This window comes from Aspergillus undulatus (genome assembly GCF_047715775.1).
Source record: "Aspergillus undulatus strain CBS 261.88 unplaced genomic scaffold BDV17scaffold_18, whole genome shotgun sequence".
Classification (NCBI taxonomy): domain Eukaryota; kingdom Fungi; phylum Ascomycota; class Eurotiomycetes; order Eurotiales; family Aspergillaceae; genus Aspergillus; species Aspergillus undulatus.
Genome location: NW_027396622.1, coordinates 35,022 through 51,896, shown reverse-complemented (window position 1 = coordinate 51,896; position 16,875 = coordinate 35,022). Strand labels below are relative to the sequence as shown.

The 16,875-nt window shown below is 51.0% G+C and overlaps 6 protein-coding genes across 6 annotated transcripts; all 6 read left to right on the top strand.

Moving 5' to 3' along the window:
* The first annotated feature begins 126 nt into the window (after positions 1 to 126).
* On the top strand, positions 127 to 2,107 carry BDV17DRAFT_53623 (WD repeat RBAP46/RBAP48/MSI1 family protein). Its single transcript, XM_073764735.1, has 5 exons — positions 127 to 345; positions 401 to 506; positions 561 to 1,022; positions 1,072 to 1,557; positions 1,623 to 2,107. The coding sequence occupies exons 2-5, from the start codon at positions 442 to 444 to the stop codon at positions 1,795 to 1,797; spliced, it is 1,188 nt and encodes a 395-aa protein (XP_073616504.1). The 5' UTR covers positions 127 to 345; positions 401 to 441; the 3' UTR covers positions 1,798 to 2,107.
* On the top strand, positions 2,108 to 3,696 carry BDV17DRAFT_53598 (GTP cyclohydrolase I). Its single transcript, XM_073764733.1, has 4 exons — positions 2,108 to 2,671; positions 2,725 to 2,858; positions 2,920 to 3,224; positions 3,278 to 3,696. Exons 1-4 carry the CDS (start codon positions 2,418 to 2,420, stop codon positions 3,578 to 3,580), a joined length of 996 nt encoding a protein of 331 aa, XP_073616503.1. The 5' UTR covers positions 2,108 to 2,417; the 3' UTR covers positions 3,581 to 3,696.
* An 870-nt stretch (positions 3,697 to 4,566) lies between these two features.
* Positions 4,567 to 7,089, top strand: BDV17DRAFT_290379 (uncharacterized protein; the record flags this gene model as incomplete). The annotated part of the gene is made up of 1 exon (XM_073761894.1): positions 4,567 to 7,089. One exon carries the CDS (start codon positions 4,567 to 4,569, stop codon positions 7,087 to 7,089), a length of 2,523 nt encoding a protein of 840 aa, XP_073616502.1.
* A 46-nt stretch (positions 7,090 to 7,135) lies between these two features.
* On the top strand, positions 7,136 to 8,384 carry BDV17DRAFT_260644 (uncharacterized protein). The gene is made up of 4 exons (XM_073757583.1): positions 7,136 to 7,452; positions 7,543 to 7,596; positions 7,718 to 7,800; positions 7,893 to 8,384. The coding sequence occupies exons 1-4, from the start codon at positions 7,314 to 7,316 to the stop codon at positions 8,067 to 8,069; spliced, it is 453 nt and encodes a 150-aa protein (XP_073616501.1). The 5' UTR covers positions 7,136 to 7,313; the 3' UTR covers positions 8,070 to 8,384.
* A 1,909-nt stretch (positions 8,385 to 10,293) lies between these two features.
* Positions 10,294 to 14,197, top strand: BDV17DRAFT_53521 (putative protein kinase). The gene is made up of 4 exons (XM_073764732.1): positions 10,294 to 10,432; positions 10,526 to 11,762; positions 11,823 to 13,625; positions 13,681 to 14,197. The coding sequence occupies exons 2-4, from the start codon at positions 10,750 to 10,752 to the stop codon at positions 13,889 to 13,891; spliced, it is 3,027 nt and encodes a 1,008-aa protein (XP_073616500.1). The 5' UTR covers positions 10,294 to 10,432; positions 10,526 to 10,749; the 3' UTR covers positions 13,892 to 14,197.
* Positions 14,198 to 14,778: 581 nt separating this feature from the next.
* On the top strand, positions 14,779 to 16,654 carry BDV17DRAFT_260639 (eukaryotic translation initiation factor 4E). The gene is made up of 3 exons (XM_073757582.1): positions 14,779 to 15,255; positions 15,326 to 16,075; positions 16,130 to 16,654. The coding sequence occupies exons 1-3, from the start codon at positions 15,221 to 15,223 to the stop codon at positions 16,377 to 16,379; spliced, it is 1,035 nt and encodes a 344-aa protein (XP_073616499.1). The 5' UTR covers positions 14,779 to 15,220; the 3' UTR covers positions 16,380 to 16,654.
* Positions 16,655 to 16,875: the final 221 nt, after the last annotated feature.

Sequence of the window (16,875 nt, the reverse complement as noted above, 5' to 3'; positions counted from 1 at the left end):
ATTGCTTCCCAAATAGGCTTAGAGTGACGACGCCCATTAACGCGCTGCCACTGGGACTGTCGCGTTTTCGAAGAGCTCCCGTCCGCTTGGAACTGCAAAGCTCTCTCACCTTTGTACTAACAGCAACCTCGCTCTTCATTTACCTCTTCTCTCACATAGACACCACAAGCGACGCTGCTCCCGTACATATCACACGATTGACATCATGGAGGCTTACGAAGATGGTGCGATTTATTTCCCAATGGCTTTGCGCGCATCGGACTATCTGACCTTTGCCTATAGGTTTCATTGAGGAGCAGGAGGAGCAGGAGGAGGAGCGCACCGAGGAGAAGATCATTAACGAAGGTAAATAGAATCAGTCCTCCTCCAACTCGGATCCTGGGTTAAACCACCGTTCTAGAATACAAGACATGGAAAAAAAACGCTCCCTTCCTCTACGACATGATACTCAGCACGGCTCTCGAATGGCCGACTCTCACAACACAATGGCTTCCCGACAAGCAAGAGTATGTACAGGCCACTTGCAGATGTTGACATGGCTCCCTAATACTTTCGTGCAGAGTCCCTGATAAGCCTTATTCTACCCATCGCCTACTCCTAGGCACTCACACCTCCAGCGACGCACAAAATTATCTTCAAATCGCCCATGTCCAGCTACCCAACCCGAACGCCCCCAACCCCGATGATTACGACGAGGAGCGTGGGGAAATTGGCGGTTATGGTGGCAGCTCGAAGAAAACTCCGATGGAGATCAAATTCAACATCGTGCAGAAGATCGACCACAAGGGCGAAGTCAACAAAGCTCGCTATCAACCGCAGAACCCCAACATTATCGCTACAATGTGTACGGACGGAAGGGTGATGGTTTTCGACCGCTCAAAACACTCTAGTACCCCATCGGGAACAGTGAACCCCCAGATGGAGCTTCTAGGTCATAAGCAGGAAGGTTTTGGCCTTAGCTGGAGTCCTCATTCTGCAGGCCACCTTGTCACAGGAAGTGAAGACAAGACTGTTCGTCTCTGGTAAGGCCGACTTGCTCCAGCTTCTGCGATGATCACTAACACGGGGTAGGGACCTCACTACATACACAAAGGGCAATAAGGCCCTCCAGCCATCTCGAACTTACACCCATCACTCGTCGATTGTTAACGATGTTCAATACCACCCCCTTCACTCCTCTCTTATTGGAACTGTTTCAGACGATATCACTCTTCAAATTCTCGACATCCGAGTCGCGGAAACAACCCGTGCTGCCGCCTCAGCCGAAGGTCAGCATCGGGATGCCATCAATGCCATCGCCTTCAACCCCGCCGCCGAGACTGTCCTAGCTACAGGGTCTGCTGATAAGACAATTGGCCTTTGGGATTTGCGTAATTTGAAGACAAAGCTGCACACACTCGAGAACCACGCCGACTCTGTCACGTCGATTTCCTGGCATCCTTTCGAAGAAGCTGTGCTTGCTAGTGCCAGTTACGACCGTAAAATCATGTTCTGGGACTTGAGCCGCGCAGGCGAAGAGCAGACACCTGAAGACGCTCAGGATGGTCCCCCTGAGCTGTACGTGCTTACGCATTTCCTCTTCATATACGGTCATGGATTGCTAATATTTGTGCTCTTTGTAGATTGTTTATGCACGGTGGTCATACCAACCGTATCTCAGACTTCAGCTGGAACCTCAATGACCCTTGGGTTCTCTGCTCTGCTGCGGAGGACAATCTCTTGCAGGTATGGAAGGTTGCTGACGCCATTGTTGGCAAGGACATGGAGGACGTCCCGACCGAGGAGTTGGAACCTTGATTCAGCGTTCACTGGATATTTGCTGTTGTTGAGCACGTTATCAGACTATCATACCGAAGGCCGATACTGCTATCATACCTACTTTCAAATGTCCTTACTTTTCTTTGTACTCAAAATTCCCGATCGGTTTATCAAGGCTCGCATTGTTCACTATGGCGCGCCCTGTCTGGACCTCAGCTGGTTGCAGTTCTCGGGCTAAATCTCCATGCAAATCCCGCGGTCGCACCAATAAAGAACCTGGTCGGCCGCCGTTATTTACAATGTACTCGGCCCCGTCAGCCTGCAGAATGCAAGCAATTTCATTGTCCAGCCCTGTCAAATGAGGGGACTGCATTGAGGCGGTGAGGGGAGCAATAATGGCCATGTGCGGCGTGCTCGAGGGCCAATCCAGACTCCGAAAAGATCGCCTTTTCGCCGTCATAGCGTCTTTTTTTCCCCTCCGTTGAAGAAATCCCGACTTCCTCAATTTCACTTGAATCATGTTTTAAGCTCTGACTTACTATATTCTACTTTCCTCAAATCCTACCCTAGCCGCCAGACTGGTTATTCAATCTCAATATCTTCACGGTTCTCTTTGCCCGTTGAACTTCCCGCTCCAGACATCCCCGCTATAGTCAGCTATGGGATCAGGTTCTCCTCCTCCCCCAGGACCCAAGCCCAAGGCCATCCCCTCTCACCTTTTGAACGGCGGATCTCCTCTGTCCTCGAATGTTGCCACGAGAGATGCTCGTGAGCGTGAAAGCTTGAATACCTCTATCCGCTCCTCTTTTGCTCCCCGCATTCCGATTCAGTTTGATCAGCCTGAGTCAGAGTCGCAACCGACAGATCTTGCTAGCAGCTATGACAGCCCTCGGCGCAAGTCTTCAGTGTCGAAGTAAGACTTCTCCATTCTATGTATATAAATGACTGACTTTTGGTGAAATGTAGACCATCGTTAAGCGACCCCGCCCGTGATCCGAGAGATGAAGCTGGTGCCCTCACCCCACTGGCAACCGCCAGCCGTCCCGATAGCCCGTATACATTGACTCCCGCAATCGACTTTGATGGCCTAAGCTGGCCCTGTGAGTGTCGCCAACAAACTCAATGGGAGCCGAATTGCTGATATGATACCTATCTCTTCAGGCCCCGGAACGCGGGCGCGACTTGAGTCTACGCCAGAAGAGAATGAGGAGCGTATTGCGAAGCTGTCAGGAGCTGTAAGGACAATCCTCGAATGTCTCGGTGAGGATCCGGAAAGAGAAGGGCTACGAGGAACGCCCGATAGATATGCCAAAGCCATGCTTTACTTTACCAAGGGTTACGAAGAGAACGTGCGGGATCTTGTCAATGGCGCTGTCTTCCACGAGGACCATGATGAATTGGTCATTGTCAAGGATATCGAGGTGTTCTCACTGTGCGAGCACCACATGGTTCCCTTCACAGGAAAGGTGCATTTCAATTCCGAACGTCCGGTTTCGCCTCGCTAAGAAATTCTCTATAGATGCACATCGGATATATCCCTGATCGCCGAGTCCTCGGTCTTTCCAAGCTGGCCCGTCTGGCAGAGATGTTTTCTCGACGTCTTCAAGTGCAAGAGCGCCTAACCAAACAAGTTGCGCTCGCCATCTCCGAGGTCCTGAAGCCTCGGGGTGTCGGTGTAGTCATGGAGTCCGCACATCTCTGCATGGTGATGCGCGGCGTGCAAAAGACCAGCAGCACTACGACCACCAGCTGCATGCTCGGGTGCATGCGCTCCAGCGCAAAGACTCGAGAAGAGTTCCTGACTCTCTTGAACAGGAAATAAGCTCCAACACTCAACCTCAACCTTCAACCCATCTGTACACAACATCAACATTGTACTCAACATTCTCTTTATTCGGCTACATACCCCTTATTTTAACATCGGACGGTATTCATATATGGTGATTTTGGAGTTTCGGCGGTTTACCTTTCAACAGGTCATATTGGTGTGGTTTAACATTCTTTCTTTTCTTGTTGATTGATATCAAACAGAATTGCGTCGAGTCACTGTCTCGATGACTCTCATTCATGACTTTTTATTGTATTTCTGGGTTCTTTTTTGCATATATTGCGTTATGCGCTACGCTACTCACATAGATCAAGTTGGGAAGGCCATATCGGCGAAAAGCATTCCACTTTTATCTACAGGAGCGGTACCTTTCGCTCATACAGGTTATCCACGCGGAAATCAACAACATTCAACCAACAACTTTAGGTACTCTGAGGCTCATCTAGAATCTTAGGCATTTTTATTCTCAGCTATTTTGGCGGGGCTGGGGGTTTTTATCGGCTATTCTCAAGAAAATATGGTTTTTCAACTCTCATATATACATTGTGCCTTCTAAGTCTACATCTAATATAGGGTTCTGGTTCACATGTTCAAACAACCGTTTAATATCTGCCTTGGTAAGAGTGATGAATCTGTTTGACAAAGTGGACCTTCATTCACTGTCTCTCAGAACAGTCACAGTAGGATGAAGTGCTCTGTGAAGGGGAGTCCTATTTCGTCACCGGGCAACACTTCACAACACCCCCGCCATATGGACTTCTCCATGACTGATATGCGCAGGTTATTATCAAGCATTCACCTGGACTTCTCTCTTCTTCTCTCTTCTCACAGGCAGCAACACCACAACTCTTTTTGTTCTCTCCTGTGTACCTTGTTGTCCCTTTTTACCTTCATCACATGGTCCATCTTATCCGTTTCCATCTATCTTGTCCATCTCATCCTGATCTTATCATACTGGCCCTATCAGATCACTAGACACAATGTCTCATCCAAACCACCGTGAGATGGACGTGGCTCGTTCACTCATTGATATGGCCCATATCCCCGAAACTGGCACAAACACAAGAAACCACATAAACACAAACCTGGGAATGCAGGCTCATTCTGTTCAGCAGCCTCAACATGCTGTTAGAGACCAAAAGCCGCTTATGAGGGCAGGGCACGATCAACGCAAAACAGTTGGTCAGAACCTTCATCCATATCTCGCTCATCATCATCACCCATACCAAAACCCAAACCCACCATCTCACCCTGCAACTCCCACACCCATGCCGAGACCATATGGGGCTGCGCCTCCAGCTCCAGCTGCAGCTGCAGCTCCCATAGGCGGACAGAGAACCCTACAGGATCATCTCTTTCGCCAGCAGCTTCTGGCTGGTATCGAACCAGAGAATATCATCTCCATTCCCCAACGTCCTCAGGGAGTTGCTGAGAGACAAGGAACGCCTGCACTGCTCCAGATCAGTAACGACGGAGTGTTTGTTCCTCGCGTGCCACCTGCAACCTTCATTCCTCGGACTCCCTACCCTGTTCCACCTGGCGAGTATGACTCTCGAGGAAATACTCCGACCGGGCAGGGACATGGTCATGCATATGGGCAGTTCTTGAACGTACCTGTTCACCATCCGAGACCGACTTTTGAGCGCGAACGACCTCCACCTGCGTCTGTTTTTGGACAGTTTCCGAATGTGCTCGGGGACGGCCATTCTCTTGGTCGGTACGGGACTCAGGGCTTTTATGCTCGTAGTTCTTTGAATGCAAATGCGATGTATCAGAGCACCGGATATGCTCATGGCGCCTACATGCCTCCTCAACAGGGGTACTTCCAGCGTCATGCGAATGCGTTCAATCCAACCGACGCCGACTATGGCAATGCTTCTTACACCATCGTGAAAAATGAACCAGATGCAGATGCCCAGCAATACATGCTAGGTTATGGACATACTTCCAACTTCGTGAAGAACGAGCCCGAGGAAGAAGCTCAGAGATATATGCTGGATCATCCAATGCATGCTTCCAGTGTCGTGAAGAACGAACCGGAGGATGATACTCAGCAGTTCATGCTATGTACCCCGGTACACAATTTCGACGCAGTGTACCATCTTCACGCCCGTAATCTTCATGCTAACCCGAATCACAAGTATGGCAGTCACCCGACAGCTTTTCAGCCAGACCCCATTGACCGTACCCCTGTCTCGTACGAGCGCCAGGGCTACACCGACATGAAGTCCGAGGACGACGAGACTCCCATTCAAGACGAGAAAACGAGCCAACTCGTTGATCAGAGATCCCGTCGGCTATTCATGACAAAGACAAGGAAGCGGCACTCGGCTGCGTCCCAAAGCGCCGAGATGTCTATCAAGAAGGAGCCCGGATCTGAGGATGAACAGATGATTGACCCAATCATCAATGAAGATGTCAGCGTTCTTAATGGAGACATCAAACCAACTAAAGATAAGCCAATGACAAGGGTTGACTCTGAACAAAAGGCCAATACAGTCAACGGTCATCACATCTTCATCGCTCTTCTCGATCATCGGGAGCTCGCGCTCAACATCACCAAAAACCTCGATGTCCCTGATCTCATCAACCTGCAGGCAGCATCGAGGGACGCACGAACCTTCATAATCAAAAACCTTCCCAAGGTGATCCGTCTTCAAACCCTCCGAGCGAGAACAGCCTCCTTCCTCTTCCCCTGGCGCTGCTACCAGAGACTATGGTTCAAGCGGTTTTTGGTCAATGACGAAGTCGTCCCATTCCTCCTCCCAAATCCCGCCGGTGTCTTCGCATATACCGCATCCTTCCGCTGGCTCCAAATGATAAAGTCCCGCGACACCATCGTCCACAACATCATTACTGCCCTCCACAACGCCGGCTACGGCTTCCCGCGCCGCTACAAAGCCGCAATCTACAAGCTCTGGTTCCTAATGGACATCCCTGATACGCGTCGTCGCCAGTGGACCGTCTCGAATCGTAACCTCTGGACAGACCTCGATCTCTTCATGGCCATTTTCTTCATCGTCCGCATAGACATGTTCGTGAAGATCCAGCGCGGCAACAAAACCGGCGGCCAGCGGCGCCTCATCATGGCGCAGCCCACCCTCAAATTCTGCCATGATGTTCTTACCGGCCAGGCGCTGAGGAATGACATGGAACTTCTAGCCGCCCATATCCGCTGGCATTATAGCCCCCGTCCTGGCGAAGTCATTGAGCAGGAAGGAGCCTTTGGCGTGCCGGCTAATGAGATTGGGTCGTTGCAGTATGAGGGGTATGGTGAGGGAAGGGCGCGGATGGCGAAACTTCGTCGTCCTGATGCGATTGTTCTGAGGGAGGCTAGTAGACGACGACTGGATTTCCAGGGGATGTATCGCCGGATCTTTATCTATGCGCAGCCTGGGGCCTATACGGCTTGTGAGAGGCCAAATAGTGTCTGGGATGAAGAGATGAAGATCCGGGTTCGCGGGACCGGTGTACCTCTTCATGATGTCGTGAGGTTGGATTAGTTTGATTTGCCTTGCCTTACACTTGAAATGTTTCCACTGCTACTATCGGTCTCTGATTGATGGGCGTACAAGCGGAGCACAAGGGTCCGAAGGCACTGATACTAGTACTGTACATAAAATGTTTATGGATACATTATTGACCTTACATCCTGGTTACAACAATAAAACTCCAAAGCGACTACTACTGCCAAATTATATCTTCACAGCTCCTCCCGTAGAGACTCATGCTCATTCTCACTCTCGGGGTTCGTTTCACCTTTTATACAGTACGACCTAATCGCCCTTGCGCTGATCTTCACCTCCTTCCCATTCGTTGGACCCTCCCAGTCGGGACTATACTGCTTGCCGTCGAAGTTTTTGCCCCTAAGGTAAAGAAGAAGTTGGTTAACAGGGATGTCATATGAGGAAGGGTATTCGATGGACTGTGACCAGTCATCTGAATGGGCAACTTACTCCCAGTTCTGAATCCGGACTTTTGGTCCGTTGATGGTGTAGCCTTGGATGTCACTGCGGACAACGACAACGAGGATGGTTAGTCACGTCACAACCCACAGCATTATATGTAATGAATGACTCTCCGTAGTAATCCATGGCATTCTGATAGATTCAAGACTGGAATCCAACATACCCCCCAAAACTAGCACCACGATAGCACTCGTCGATACTGAGATTGCGCTCCATGTCCGGGAATCTGCGTACGTCCCATTTGATCTACAAATGAGAATAACTCGGTGGTTAGCTCAGTACTGCTTTTGTTTGATTTGAAATGGGATTGGATTAAGGCTAGAATGAAAGGGACGTACGTTGATGGTTACAGAACCGGGGTTCTTGTCTGTTGGGTCGCCGGGAGTTATTGGGCCTCCGGCTTCGGCGATGACGAGAAGACCGAGGAGTTGGAGGATGGACTCAAAGAAGAGCATAGTAAAGAGAATAATGAGATTGATGATAAGGAGCAGTCCAGGTGTGATGCTGAGGTGTGAGATGTTGAAGAGTTTTAGTGATCGGTTGACTTATATAGTTCGGCCGCGGACCTTTTCTCCTTGTAGCGGATCTCCATCCCGTGCCTCTTAATAGGGAGACGAGATTAAGGTTAGTCATAATGCTCTTTTTATCTTCATTAAACTCTTGCCACAGAGATCTGGTCTGTTCAGATTAATGTAGGCAGGTGCATAATCTAAACGGAATGTCTAGATAGCCCTAACTACTTGGGGTCATGGTGCGAAATCATTGATCGATGGATAATGACACATCCCCACAATGCGGTACACAGATGAGCTCTAATACCTAGATAGCCAACATTTCCGGGCTCAATCGCGAATGTTTGCAAATGAATCCTCTAAGGTGGTCTCATGCTCAGATCATGAGGAAAATCACGTGATACTGAAAGTCAATATGAGCTGCGGAGGTGACTAATAGTGTCGAATCTGGGTCAGGTGACTTAGGGGTCATTGAATGAATGAATTGAAGGTAATAATCTTCTAACTACAGTCTGTATCACGATTAAATAGGTGGCGAAGACCTCATTAGATCCTGAATAGGAAGTGTCGTATCCCGTATCCTCCATCAATGGTGTTTCCTTCGTCTCAATAGTGTATGCAGAAACCGAACTAGGCGCTGAACTATGAGCTTGGCTGAGTAATCCAGAAAATGAGACCGTCACCGCTGTCAGTCAGAGCCTATCACGTGCCCCTCACCTGATCATTGCACTTCGGCGGCCGCGAACCTTCGACCTGTCATCAAGTCACCATCAACAGGATGCTTCTTTCCACAAGCCGCGATCCTAACTCGCCCTGCATGTCACAATACTACATTATGACTGCTCGATGCACAAGTAATTTATTTTCTTACTACCGATAACATCCAGTTTTCGCTGGTGATTCTCGTGGTTGGATCTGAAGGTCCTAAGGTGATCGGTCGAATCCCGGTCCCCCACCGCCCTCATCATCTCAGCCTTCCTGTTACCGCTGGCTGCGTCAGGTCATAATGTCTGGTCCACCTCGAAAAGCGCAATTACCCTATGTTGACGATCCTTCACTTCGCCGCGTCGCCGGCGTCGCGTTTCTTGGAGCCGGACTAGACATTCAGTTGATGCTTGGTTGACGCATCGTTGCTCTCAAAATGGAGGTACGTAACTCCGGTGGAAATCTAACCCGACCTTCTTTAGCGCTCATTAGATTTTGGCCACAACTCACGGTTTCGAGCTTGCGATATCATCGCCGGACTATCAAGGATAATTCTCTCCCAAGCTGCTGCTTGGGACTCGCAACGGTTAGGTCTTCATTCAGCATGCGGAGTCCGGCCGCGGACTCCTGATAGACCATGGTTCTGCTTCTATTCCATCTGTCAAATCCCTAGTAAAGCGCACTGGGTTGGATCTGGTCTTCTCACATAGTGAGAAAGGCTCATAGCTGCTTCACTTTTTGGTTACCTTCAAGTCATCGACGAACTCACGCCCGGTTGCGCATGTCGCACCTGCAATCACATATGATTGCTAAGACTGGCCCTCTACTTCCATCCTGGCACGGCATATCGCTACAGGCATTCGCGCCCAGCCGTACAGCGGACGTACTCCTTGTGATTGTGCTGTCGAAGGCGACAGCGGTACTCACCTGACTACTTCCTGCTGAACAGCGATCATGGTCATCACCGAGGCACGCTCGCGACCGGACGCCTTCAATCTTTGTTCAGTGGATGCCCAGTTTCGGGCTCCGTTGTTTGTTTTGCTATACGTAGATGTGCTTTCTGCAATGGAAGCCTCAAAAATGACTTTCCGTTCGCCAAGAGTCGACGAGATGGGCCGTCATTGGATTACTAGCGGACACTGCATTGATCGGTGCTGAGAATCGACTGCGCGAATTTGCTTTGGAAGCGATACTGCAATATCATGCTGCAGCAACTCACTGGAAATGCAAGCGTGGAACCGAGGAGGTATCTACAGGATAATTGAGCGAGACCCCTGCGAGTGTCATAGAAGCTCGCTCCAGGCAGGGACCGATGTGAGGACGACTTGAGCGAGGCTTATCGCTGCTGGCAAAGGCCTCCCTACATGGCATCGATGCTGTGCAGCTAAGGTTTATTGAGGACCAGTCGGGGATTATCGTCCTAACGACTGAAGCCCGGCGGAGTTGTTCCTGTCCAGCGACTAACATTGGCAGCACGGCCTTGAGCCACAGATTCGTAGCAAGAGCCGCACCGGGGCAGAAGAACGGAACTAGCGCCTGGGCTTAAATTCATCACCCACGTAAATTGCCTGCCGGGTGAACCACTTCGTATGCCGATTATTACCAGTAGGGAAGAGGCACCAACCTACTGGTCCTCATCAACCAGTACTAACATCCTCAAGGTGCGTCCTCCCTTTCCAAACTATGGACCAGGTTATTTCTGTTTTTTCATCGCCCGCGTTACCCTCTTTGTTAACAGCACAGCTCTCCCTCAGATCTCTACCCGGAAAAACCACCGGTCCGCAGCACCCAGACTGCCGCAGAAAGACTTCAACGCGAGCGACTCACTTGATGGTCGAGACGAACGAGGGCCGCCAAAAATCCTAATCCCTGTGATCATCACCACATTTCGCCACTTTCACTTACCAGACGTTTCGCATCACCGCGTCCATCATTGGTTATCTTTTCTCAACCAGATGCAGCAGGAAGCGAATATTACATGGCTGGGTCCCATAGGAGCCCTGTACTAAAGGACGAGCGGAGACGTTCAGGCGACGCTATAGACCAACGCAGCCTTGAGACGCATAGACCTCGAGGCTCCCACCGTGATAGGGGGAGGGACCGATATCGCGACCGAGACCACCATCATCGACCCAAAGAGAGCCGACCTGGACGATCACGGTCGCCACCACCGCGTTCCTTCCCCGGTCCAGATAACGAACCTCGACATCGTGATTTTTCCACTAACGCTTTCACCCGCGAATCACCGGGCCCGTCACACCGGGAACGACGCGCGACTCAACGACCGAATCGTCTTCATTCTCCTGAACCTCTCGATTACCACGGCTCCGACGTCCCCATGAGGCCTACTGACAAAGATTATCGCAGAGAGGATTCTCCATCAGCGCCCCCATCGAAACGAAAAAGGACACGCAGCCCTTCGCCTAGGGGCTTTAAAAGTCAACCACCTACCCATCCTCGTGGGGCGCCTCTGAGACGTGGACATCCTTTCGATCGGGGTCTTCCGCACAGCAAAAGGGGAGGGCGTCCGCCAGACCGCGGCAGACCCAGTCGAAGACCCTCACCTCGAAGGGGTAGGGACCGACGGAAACACGAAGGCGGGCCTCGAGATTCATCACGGCCCAGACGTTCCAGGTCCCCTGACTGGGAGCGTCCTGGTCGGCGCGCTCACAGTCCTCACTTAGACGACGAGGTCGAACGGCGGTCTTATCAACGATCGCCATCCCGCCATTCTGCCGCTACTCTAGATTCAAGACCATCGGCACTTTCTCGTCGGGGTTCGAAAGGCGACGTCACAATGTATCCACCTACATCACCGTCTCGATCAAACTTGGATCAGGATATTGGAGGGCGTGGAGCACGCGCTCCTCTAAGACGACGGTCAAGATCGCCAGACAATTCGTATCATGGTTCTACACGCTCCAGCTCGCCCAACTCTATCACAAAGGGTGGGCGAAGCGGACAACCTCCCTCACATCATGGCCAGCACAGGTACGTTAGGTCTTCAACCAATATTTCACTGTGCATAGCTGATTTAGATGTGTTTCTCAGGTCGAGCAACCTCTCCGGAAATACTTCACCCAATCATCCTTCGTCTCATCAACCCACGTCAAACTCCCATCGTGATGGACAGCAACGTTCTCGCGAAAATCATCAAGACCGTCGGTTTTCTGCGGCTATACCTACATGCCCTAGAAGCCGCTTCACCAGCCCTCAGCAGGACTCTTCGGACTCGCGGGGTAGGCCGGTACCACCCAGTCCTCCAAAGGGCACTGCGGCAGATAATCCTCCACCTCCACCTCCACCTACAGAGCCTCGATCGCACCGGGAGGCATATCAAAACTTCTCTGCCCATCGACTTGCGGGTCGAGCAGATGAGGGTCCAAATCATGAGTCAGGAACCGGGTCAGGTCAAACCGCTCAACAGGATTCGCATCCGCCGGATGCGCCCTCCGGACCTAGTAAAGGCGGCAAAATCAGCTTTGCATTCAAGGCTAAGACTGGACCGCCATCAGCGCCCAAACCCGTGCCTGATTTGGCTCAACGCATGCTAGCTCGAGAACCGCCGCCACGAGTCGCTGAACCGCCCCGTAGTCGAATGTCAAATGGACCACCACCCCGATTCAAGCCAGAGCCGCGCTTTGATCGTCGCGATCGGGATCGGGATCGGGATCGACACCGTGACAGGGATCGAAACAGGGGGAGAAACGACCGAAGGGATTACCGGGATCCGCGTGATTTCCGTGGCCCATGGGATTCGCGTGATAGCAGGCGAGACGACCGTCGACCCGATCACCGTTCCGATAAACGGAGAAACGACAGACCTCAAGACATCCGCCCAGACCATCGGCATGAGCGCTCCCCGGAACCGGCTAAACGGCCAAAGATTATGCTTCGGCCCAAACCACGTCCCACGATTTCTGAAGAGTTTGCCAAGTCCGACTCAGTCTATTTCCGCAAGCCTGGAAATGAGTCGGTGATTGGTGCCGGTACATATGGAAAGGTCTTCAAGGCCATCCATGTCTATACGCAGAGAAAGGTTGCCTTGAAGAAGATTCGAATGGAAGGGGAGAAAGACGGATTCCCTGTAACTGCAGTTCGAGAGATCAAACTACTCCAACATTTACGCAACCACAATGTCGTCAGCCTGCTGGAAGTCATGGTTGAGAGGAACGAATGCTTCATGGTCTTTGAATATCTCTCCCATGATCTCACCGGTCTGATTAACCATCCAACATTCACACTCTCAGCTGCACATAAAAAGGATCTTGCAAAGCAAATGTTCGAGGGGCTGAATTATCTGCACCATCGCAGTGTTCTGCATAGAGATATCAAAGCTGCCAATATTCTAATCAGCAACCAGGGCCGGCTCAAGTATGCTGACTTTGGCTTGGCTCGTTTCTTCTCAAAGAGTCGCCAGCTCGACTACACGAACCGGGTCATTACTATCTGGTATCGTCCTCCGGAGCTTCTTCTAGGAGAGACAAGATACGGACCGGCTGTCGACGTTTGGAGTGCAGCTTGCGTCTACGTCGAAATGTTCACGAAAAAGGCTGTCTTCCCTGGAGAAGGAGGGGAGATTAGCCAGCTCGATAAGCTCTACAACACACTTGGAACGCCAAATCGATCCGAGTGGCCAGATATTGTCGAAATGCCTTGGTTTGAACTCATGCGGCCAACGGAGCGAAGAAAGAGGGTCTTCGAAGATGTCTACAGGGACACCTTGTCCCCAGCTGCATTGGATATGATCTCCCAGGTCTTTCGCTACGATCCAGCCAAGCGTCCCACCGCCGAAGAGGTTCTTGCTCATCCCTATTTCCACTCGGAAGAGCCAAGTCCTCAGCAGCCAGTCGAGTAAGTGTTCCATGTTCCTGATAATACCCCTTTCTCTAAGCTAATTGATTTCTAGATTGGAGCAAATCCAAGGCGACTGGCACGAGTTCGAATCAAAGGCATTACGGAAGGAAAGGGATAGAGAGGCTCGACGCGCGGAATATCAGAAGGATAAGGAAAAGCGGAAGACTGCTTCGACAGCGCAAGACGAACGAGAACCCAAACGTATCAAGCAGGACACGAGTGATGGATTGACGCCATCAGTGGCGCAGGCTGAGCAGCAGTAAGCGCCTGATCACCTATATATTAGACTTGCATGGTCTTTAGGGGAAATTCTAGCACTCCAGCTCTGTTCCGTCATCTATGGCCATTATGAACCACTTCTGCGGAAAATGTCGTGAATTTACCGATACTTATTTAGGATACAATTTTAACTTCGAGCTTGCCTTTGCTAGATCTGTTTCCTTGCTCCGATCAAACCTTTATATTTCCAAGTCCGCATGAAGAGTTGTTGATATCTACAAGGCAACATTAGTGAGCGTGCCTTGAATGAAACCTTGTCAAATTTAGGCCGACTCAGCAAGCTATCAGACAATGCCATTGACCTCAAGCTCTACCAGCAAGCAACCTCAGTGGGTTCGCGAGCGGTTGAGTACATCGGATTACCAGAGTATGAGTATTCATACGAATCATCATGATACATTGGTGCACGAACACAAGGACAGTCGAACGCACCATTAGGAAGTCTACTGGCGCACTGCAATAGCAACGCGTAAGAGATGGTCTCGACGGTTCATCATATACATGATATCAAAAGAGCGGTGCGTAAACTCTAGAGTGTCCCGTCATTCAGGTCATCACCGCATCATGGAGCTGGAGAGCCCTCGTGATGATGGTTTTAGAAGCGGGTTATGGTTGTTCTCGACACACTCATCGGAATCGCCGGTGCAGTGAAGATATAGAGTTGCAGGCGGCGATGATTTGAGTTGGTGGTCTTGGGTTTATGGTAAAAGAAAAGAAAAGAAACGGAAGAAGCGAAAGAAAAAGTGGAAGAAAAGACTCGGGGGTAGAGTGGAACGGAACAACGATAACGCGTGCGGCAGAAGGCGGGCCGGGTGCTGATTGGGCGCCGCCACCGGAGCTTGAGTCTTGAGCGAGGGACTCTCGGCCTCAGGCACTCATTCTCAAACCTTCAACTTTGCCGTCTAAGTCACCATCAAGTTCTGAATATCCATTATTTCCAAGTTACGTTTAATTCCCACCTCAAAAGTCCCTCTTCCCTTCCAGCTTTTCTCCCTCTATCTCCCACTCGTAAACAACATATCTCTTCCTTCTGTCCGACCTCTTATTCCCGCTGTTTCACCATCACGATTACGAGCCTGCCACGATTCTTCTCATTCCCTCCCCCTCTCTACACTACTCTTCACAATCATCCGCTCGCCTCGCGCTCGCTCTTCTTTGCATCTTCTGAAATTCTTGCATTGTCTTAGCGTTGGTGTTGTACTTGTGGTATTTTTGCTATTTCGACGATTGTACGGTTGAACGGCTCCGGATTTTTTTCTCTTCTCCCTCCGATGAGAGCTCCCTCTTGAGCCGCCCTCAAGTCACCACCCCCCATGGAGAACGCAAACCTTTGGACCCGCCGAAACAAGTATGTCACAGTTTTTTATTGCCATCTTAATTGCGTCGCCGTTCGGTTCCGGCTAACACTAACCCCGCAGCACCTCCAAGCTGTCTCTGTCTATGACCGGGACCGATACTAAAGAGGGTGGCGCCAGAGTTGATCTTTCCCGCACGACGAAGCGCTTCGGCCCCGACAGCTCCCACGGCGGCCGATCCAATCCCTTCAACGCTCTCTCCCCTCTTTCCGCTGGCGTCTCCTCTCCGTCTACGAATGCGTCCTCTGCCTTCGGCCTCGGCTCTGGCGCATTTGCGTCATTCGGAGCTCCCAAGACACCTGGCGGATCGTCGGATGTGAAGACCCCTGGCGAGAGGCGCGACCCCATAGGTGCCGAGGGCGTCAAGTCGAAGACTTCCGTACCTGCGCTCAAAGAGCACGCTCTACGTTCTACCTGGATTATCTGGTACCGCCCTCCGACACCCAAATATTCCGACTACGAAAAGTCTACCGCACCCCTCGCGTCGATTTCCTCGGTGGAGAGCTTCTGGTCGATATACTCGCACCTCAAGAGGCCCTCTCTCCTTCCTACCGTTTCAGATTATCACATCTTCAAGAAGGGGATTCGACCCGTATGGGAAGACGAGGCTAACAAGAAGGGTGGTAAGTGGGTCGTGAGACTGAAGAAGGGTGTGGCGGACCGGTATTGGGAGGATCTTCTCTTGGCGATGATTGGGGATCAGTTTGCGGAGGCCAGTGATGAGGTTTGTGGTGCTGTCCTTAGTGTGCGAAGTGGCGAGGATGTCTTGAGCTTCTGGACTAAGATTGACGGCGGGCGGAACATCAAGATCAGGTACGTCTATTTTCCTCGCTCATTCATAGTTGCTATTGTGCTAACCCAACGCAGGGAGACGATCAAGCGGGTGCTCGCATTCCCTCCAGACACAAACATTGTGTGGAAGAGCCACGATGACAGCATCGCGCAACGCTCTGCTATCGATCAAGCTCGCCAAGAAAAGGCCGCCAACAGCCACCACCATCACCACAACCATCACAACCACCACCACAACCAGAACTCTCATCACCAATATGGAGACCGCCGGAGGCCAACGACTGACGATTCTGCGGGGGACAAAGGAAAAGGATTGGCGTCTTGACATGCTTAATCTGACTCTGTGTTATGATCGTGTATAGTAAAGACAACACAAAATCATCGGTATGACTTGGGCACGGGGCATTGGGGCGAACATTGCGTGTGATTCTGGTTTGGGGTTATCTGTTATCGTTCTTGGATCTTGCACTATCACTTTGTCTCATTCCTAGGATGCTCTGTGCCTACGCCGCATCCTGTATGTGGTTGGCATCAGTAATAACATCTGCAGGTAGGGCTCTAGCTACTTGAAATCCAGAAGCGAAGCCTGTCTACATTAAACATCGTGGTCTCGTCTCGTCCATACCTCGTACATCTTTCCACGCATTATGAAGTAGTGATCTTCTACACTAGGCGCCATGCGGGCAGAAAACATCCTGACCGCCTTACGTCCTCCCATCGATAATGGCGGCGTTGCACATCACCCTGTGCCTCTCCAGGTGGTGCGGAGATCAAAGAGAATGATACTCCGGCCATGAGACCCGGGGCGAATACATGCAATT

What these genes read in the sequence shown, in the direction of transcription:
- BDV17DRAFT_53521 (XM_073764732.1), top strand. Translation starts at nt 10,750, where the DNA reads ATGGCTGGGTCCCATAGGAGCCCTGTACTAAAGGACGAGCGGAGACGT. An exon ending in TCACATCATGGCCAGCACAG is followed by an intron (nt 11,763 to 11,822) that starts GTACGTTAGGTC and finishes TGTGTTTCTCAG; the next exon opens with GTCGAGCAACCTCTCCGGAA. An exon ending in AGTCCTCAGCAGCCAGTCGA is followed by an intron (nt 13,626 to 13,680) that starts GTAAGTGTTCCA and finishes ATTGATTTCTAG; the next exon opens with ATTGGAGCAAATCCAAGGCG.
- BDV17DRAFT_260644 (XM_073757583.1), top strand. Translation starts at nt 7,314, where the DNA reads ATGCTCATTCTCACTCTCGGGGTTCGTTTCACCTTTTATACAGTACGA. An exon ending in TGGTGTAGCCTTGGATGTCA is followed by an intron (nt 7,597 to 7,717) that starts CTGCGGACAACG and finishes AATCCAACATAC; the next exon opens with CCCCCAAAACTAGCACCACG. An exon ending in CTGCGTACGTCCCATTTGAT is followed by an intron (nt 7,801 to 7,892) that starts CTACAAATGAGA and finishes AAAGGGACGTAC; the next exon opens with GTTGATGGTTACAGAACCGG.
- BDV17DRAFT_53623 (XM_073764735.1), top strand. Translation starts at nt 442, where the DNA reads ATGATACTCAGCACGGCTCTCGAATGGCCGACTCTCACAACACAATGG. An exon ending in TGGCTTCCCGACAAGCAAGA is followed by an intron (nt 507 to 560) that starts GTATGTACAGGC and finishes ACTTTCGTGCAG; the next exon opens with AGTCCCTGATAAGCCTTATT. An exon ending in GACAAGACTGTTCGTCTCTG is followed by an intron (nt 1,023 to 1,071) that starts GTAAGGCCGACT and finishes AACACGGGGTAG; the next exon opens with GGACCTCACTACATACACAA.
- BDV17DRAFT_260639 (XM_073757582.1), top strand. Translation starts at nt 15,221, where the DNA reads ATGGAGAACGCAAACCTTTGGACCCGCCGAAACAA. An exon ending in CTTTGGACCCGCCGAAACAA is followed by an intron (nt 15,256 to 15,325) that starts GTATGTCACAGT and finishes CTAACCCCGCAG; the next exon opens with CACCTCCAAGCTGTCTCTGT. An exon ending in GGGCGGAACATCAAGATCAG is followed by an intron (nt 16,076 to 16,129) that starts GTACGTCTATTT and finishes AACCCAACGCAG; the next exon opens with GGAGACGATCAAGCGGGTGC.
- BDV17DRAFT_53598 (XM_073764733.1), top strand. Translation starts at nt 2,418, where the DNA reads ATGGGATCAGGTTCTCCTCCTCCCCCAGGACCCAAGCCCAAGGCCATC. An exon ending in CGCAAGTCTTCAGTGTCGAA is followed by an intron (nt 2,672 to 2,724) that starts GTAAGACTTCTC and finishes GGTGAAATGTAG; the next exon opens with ACCATCGTTAAGCGACCCCG. An exon ending in TGATGGCCTAAGCTGGCCCT is followed by an intron (nt 2,859 to 2,919) that starts GTGAGTGTCGCC and finishes CTATCTCTTCAG; the next exon opens with GCCCCGGAACGCGGGCGCGA.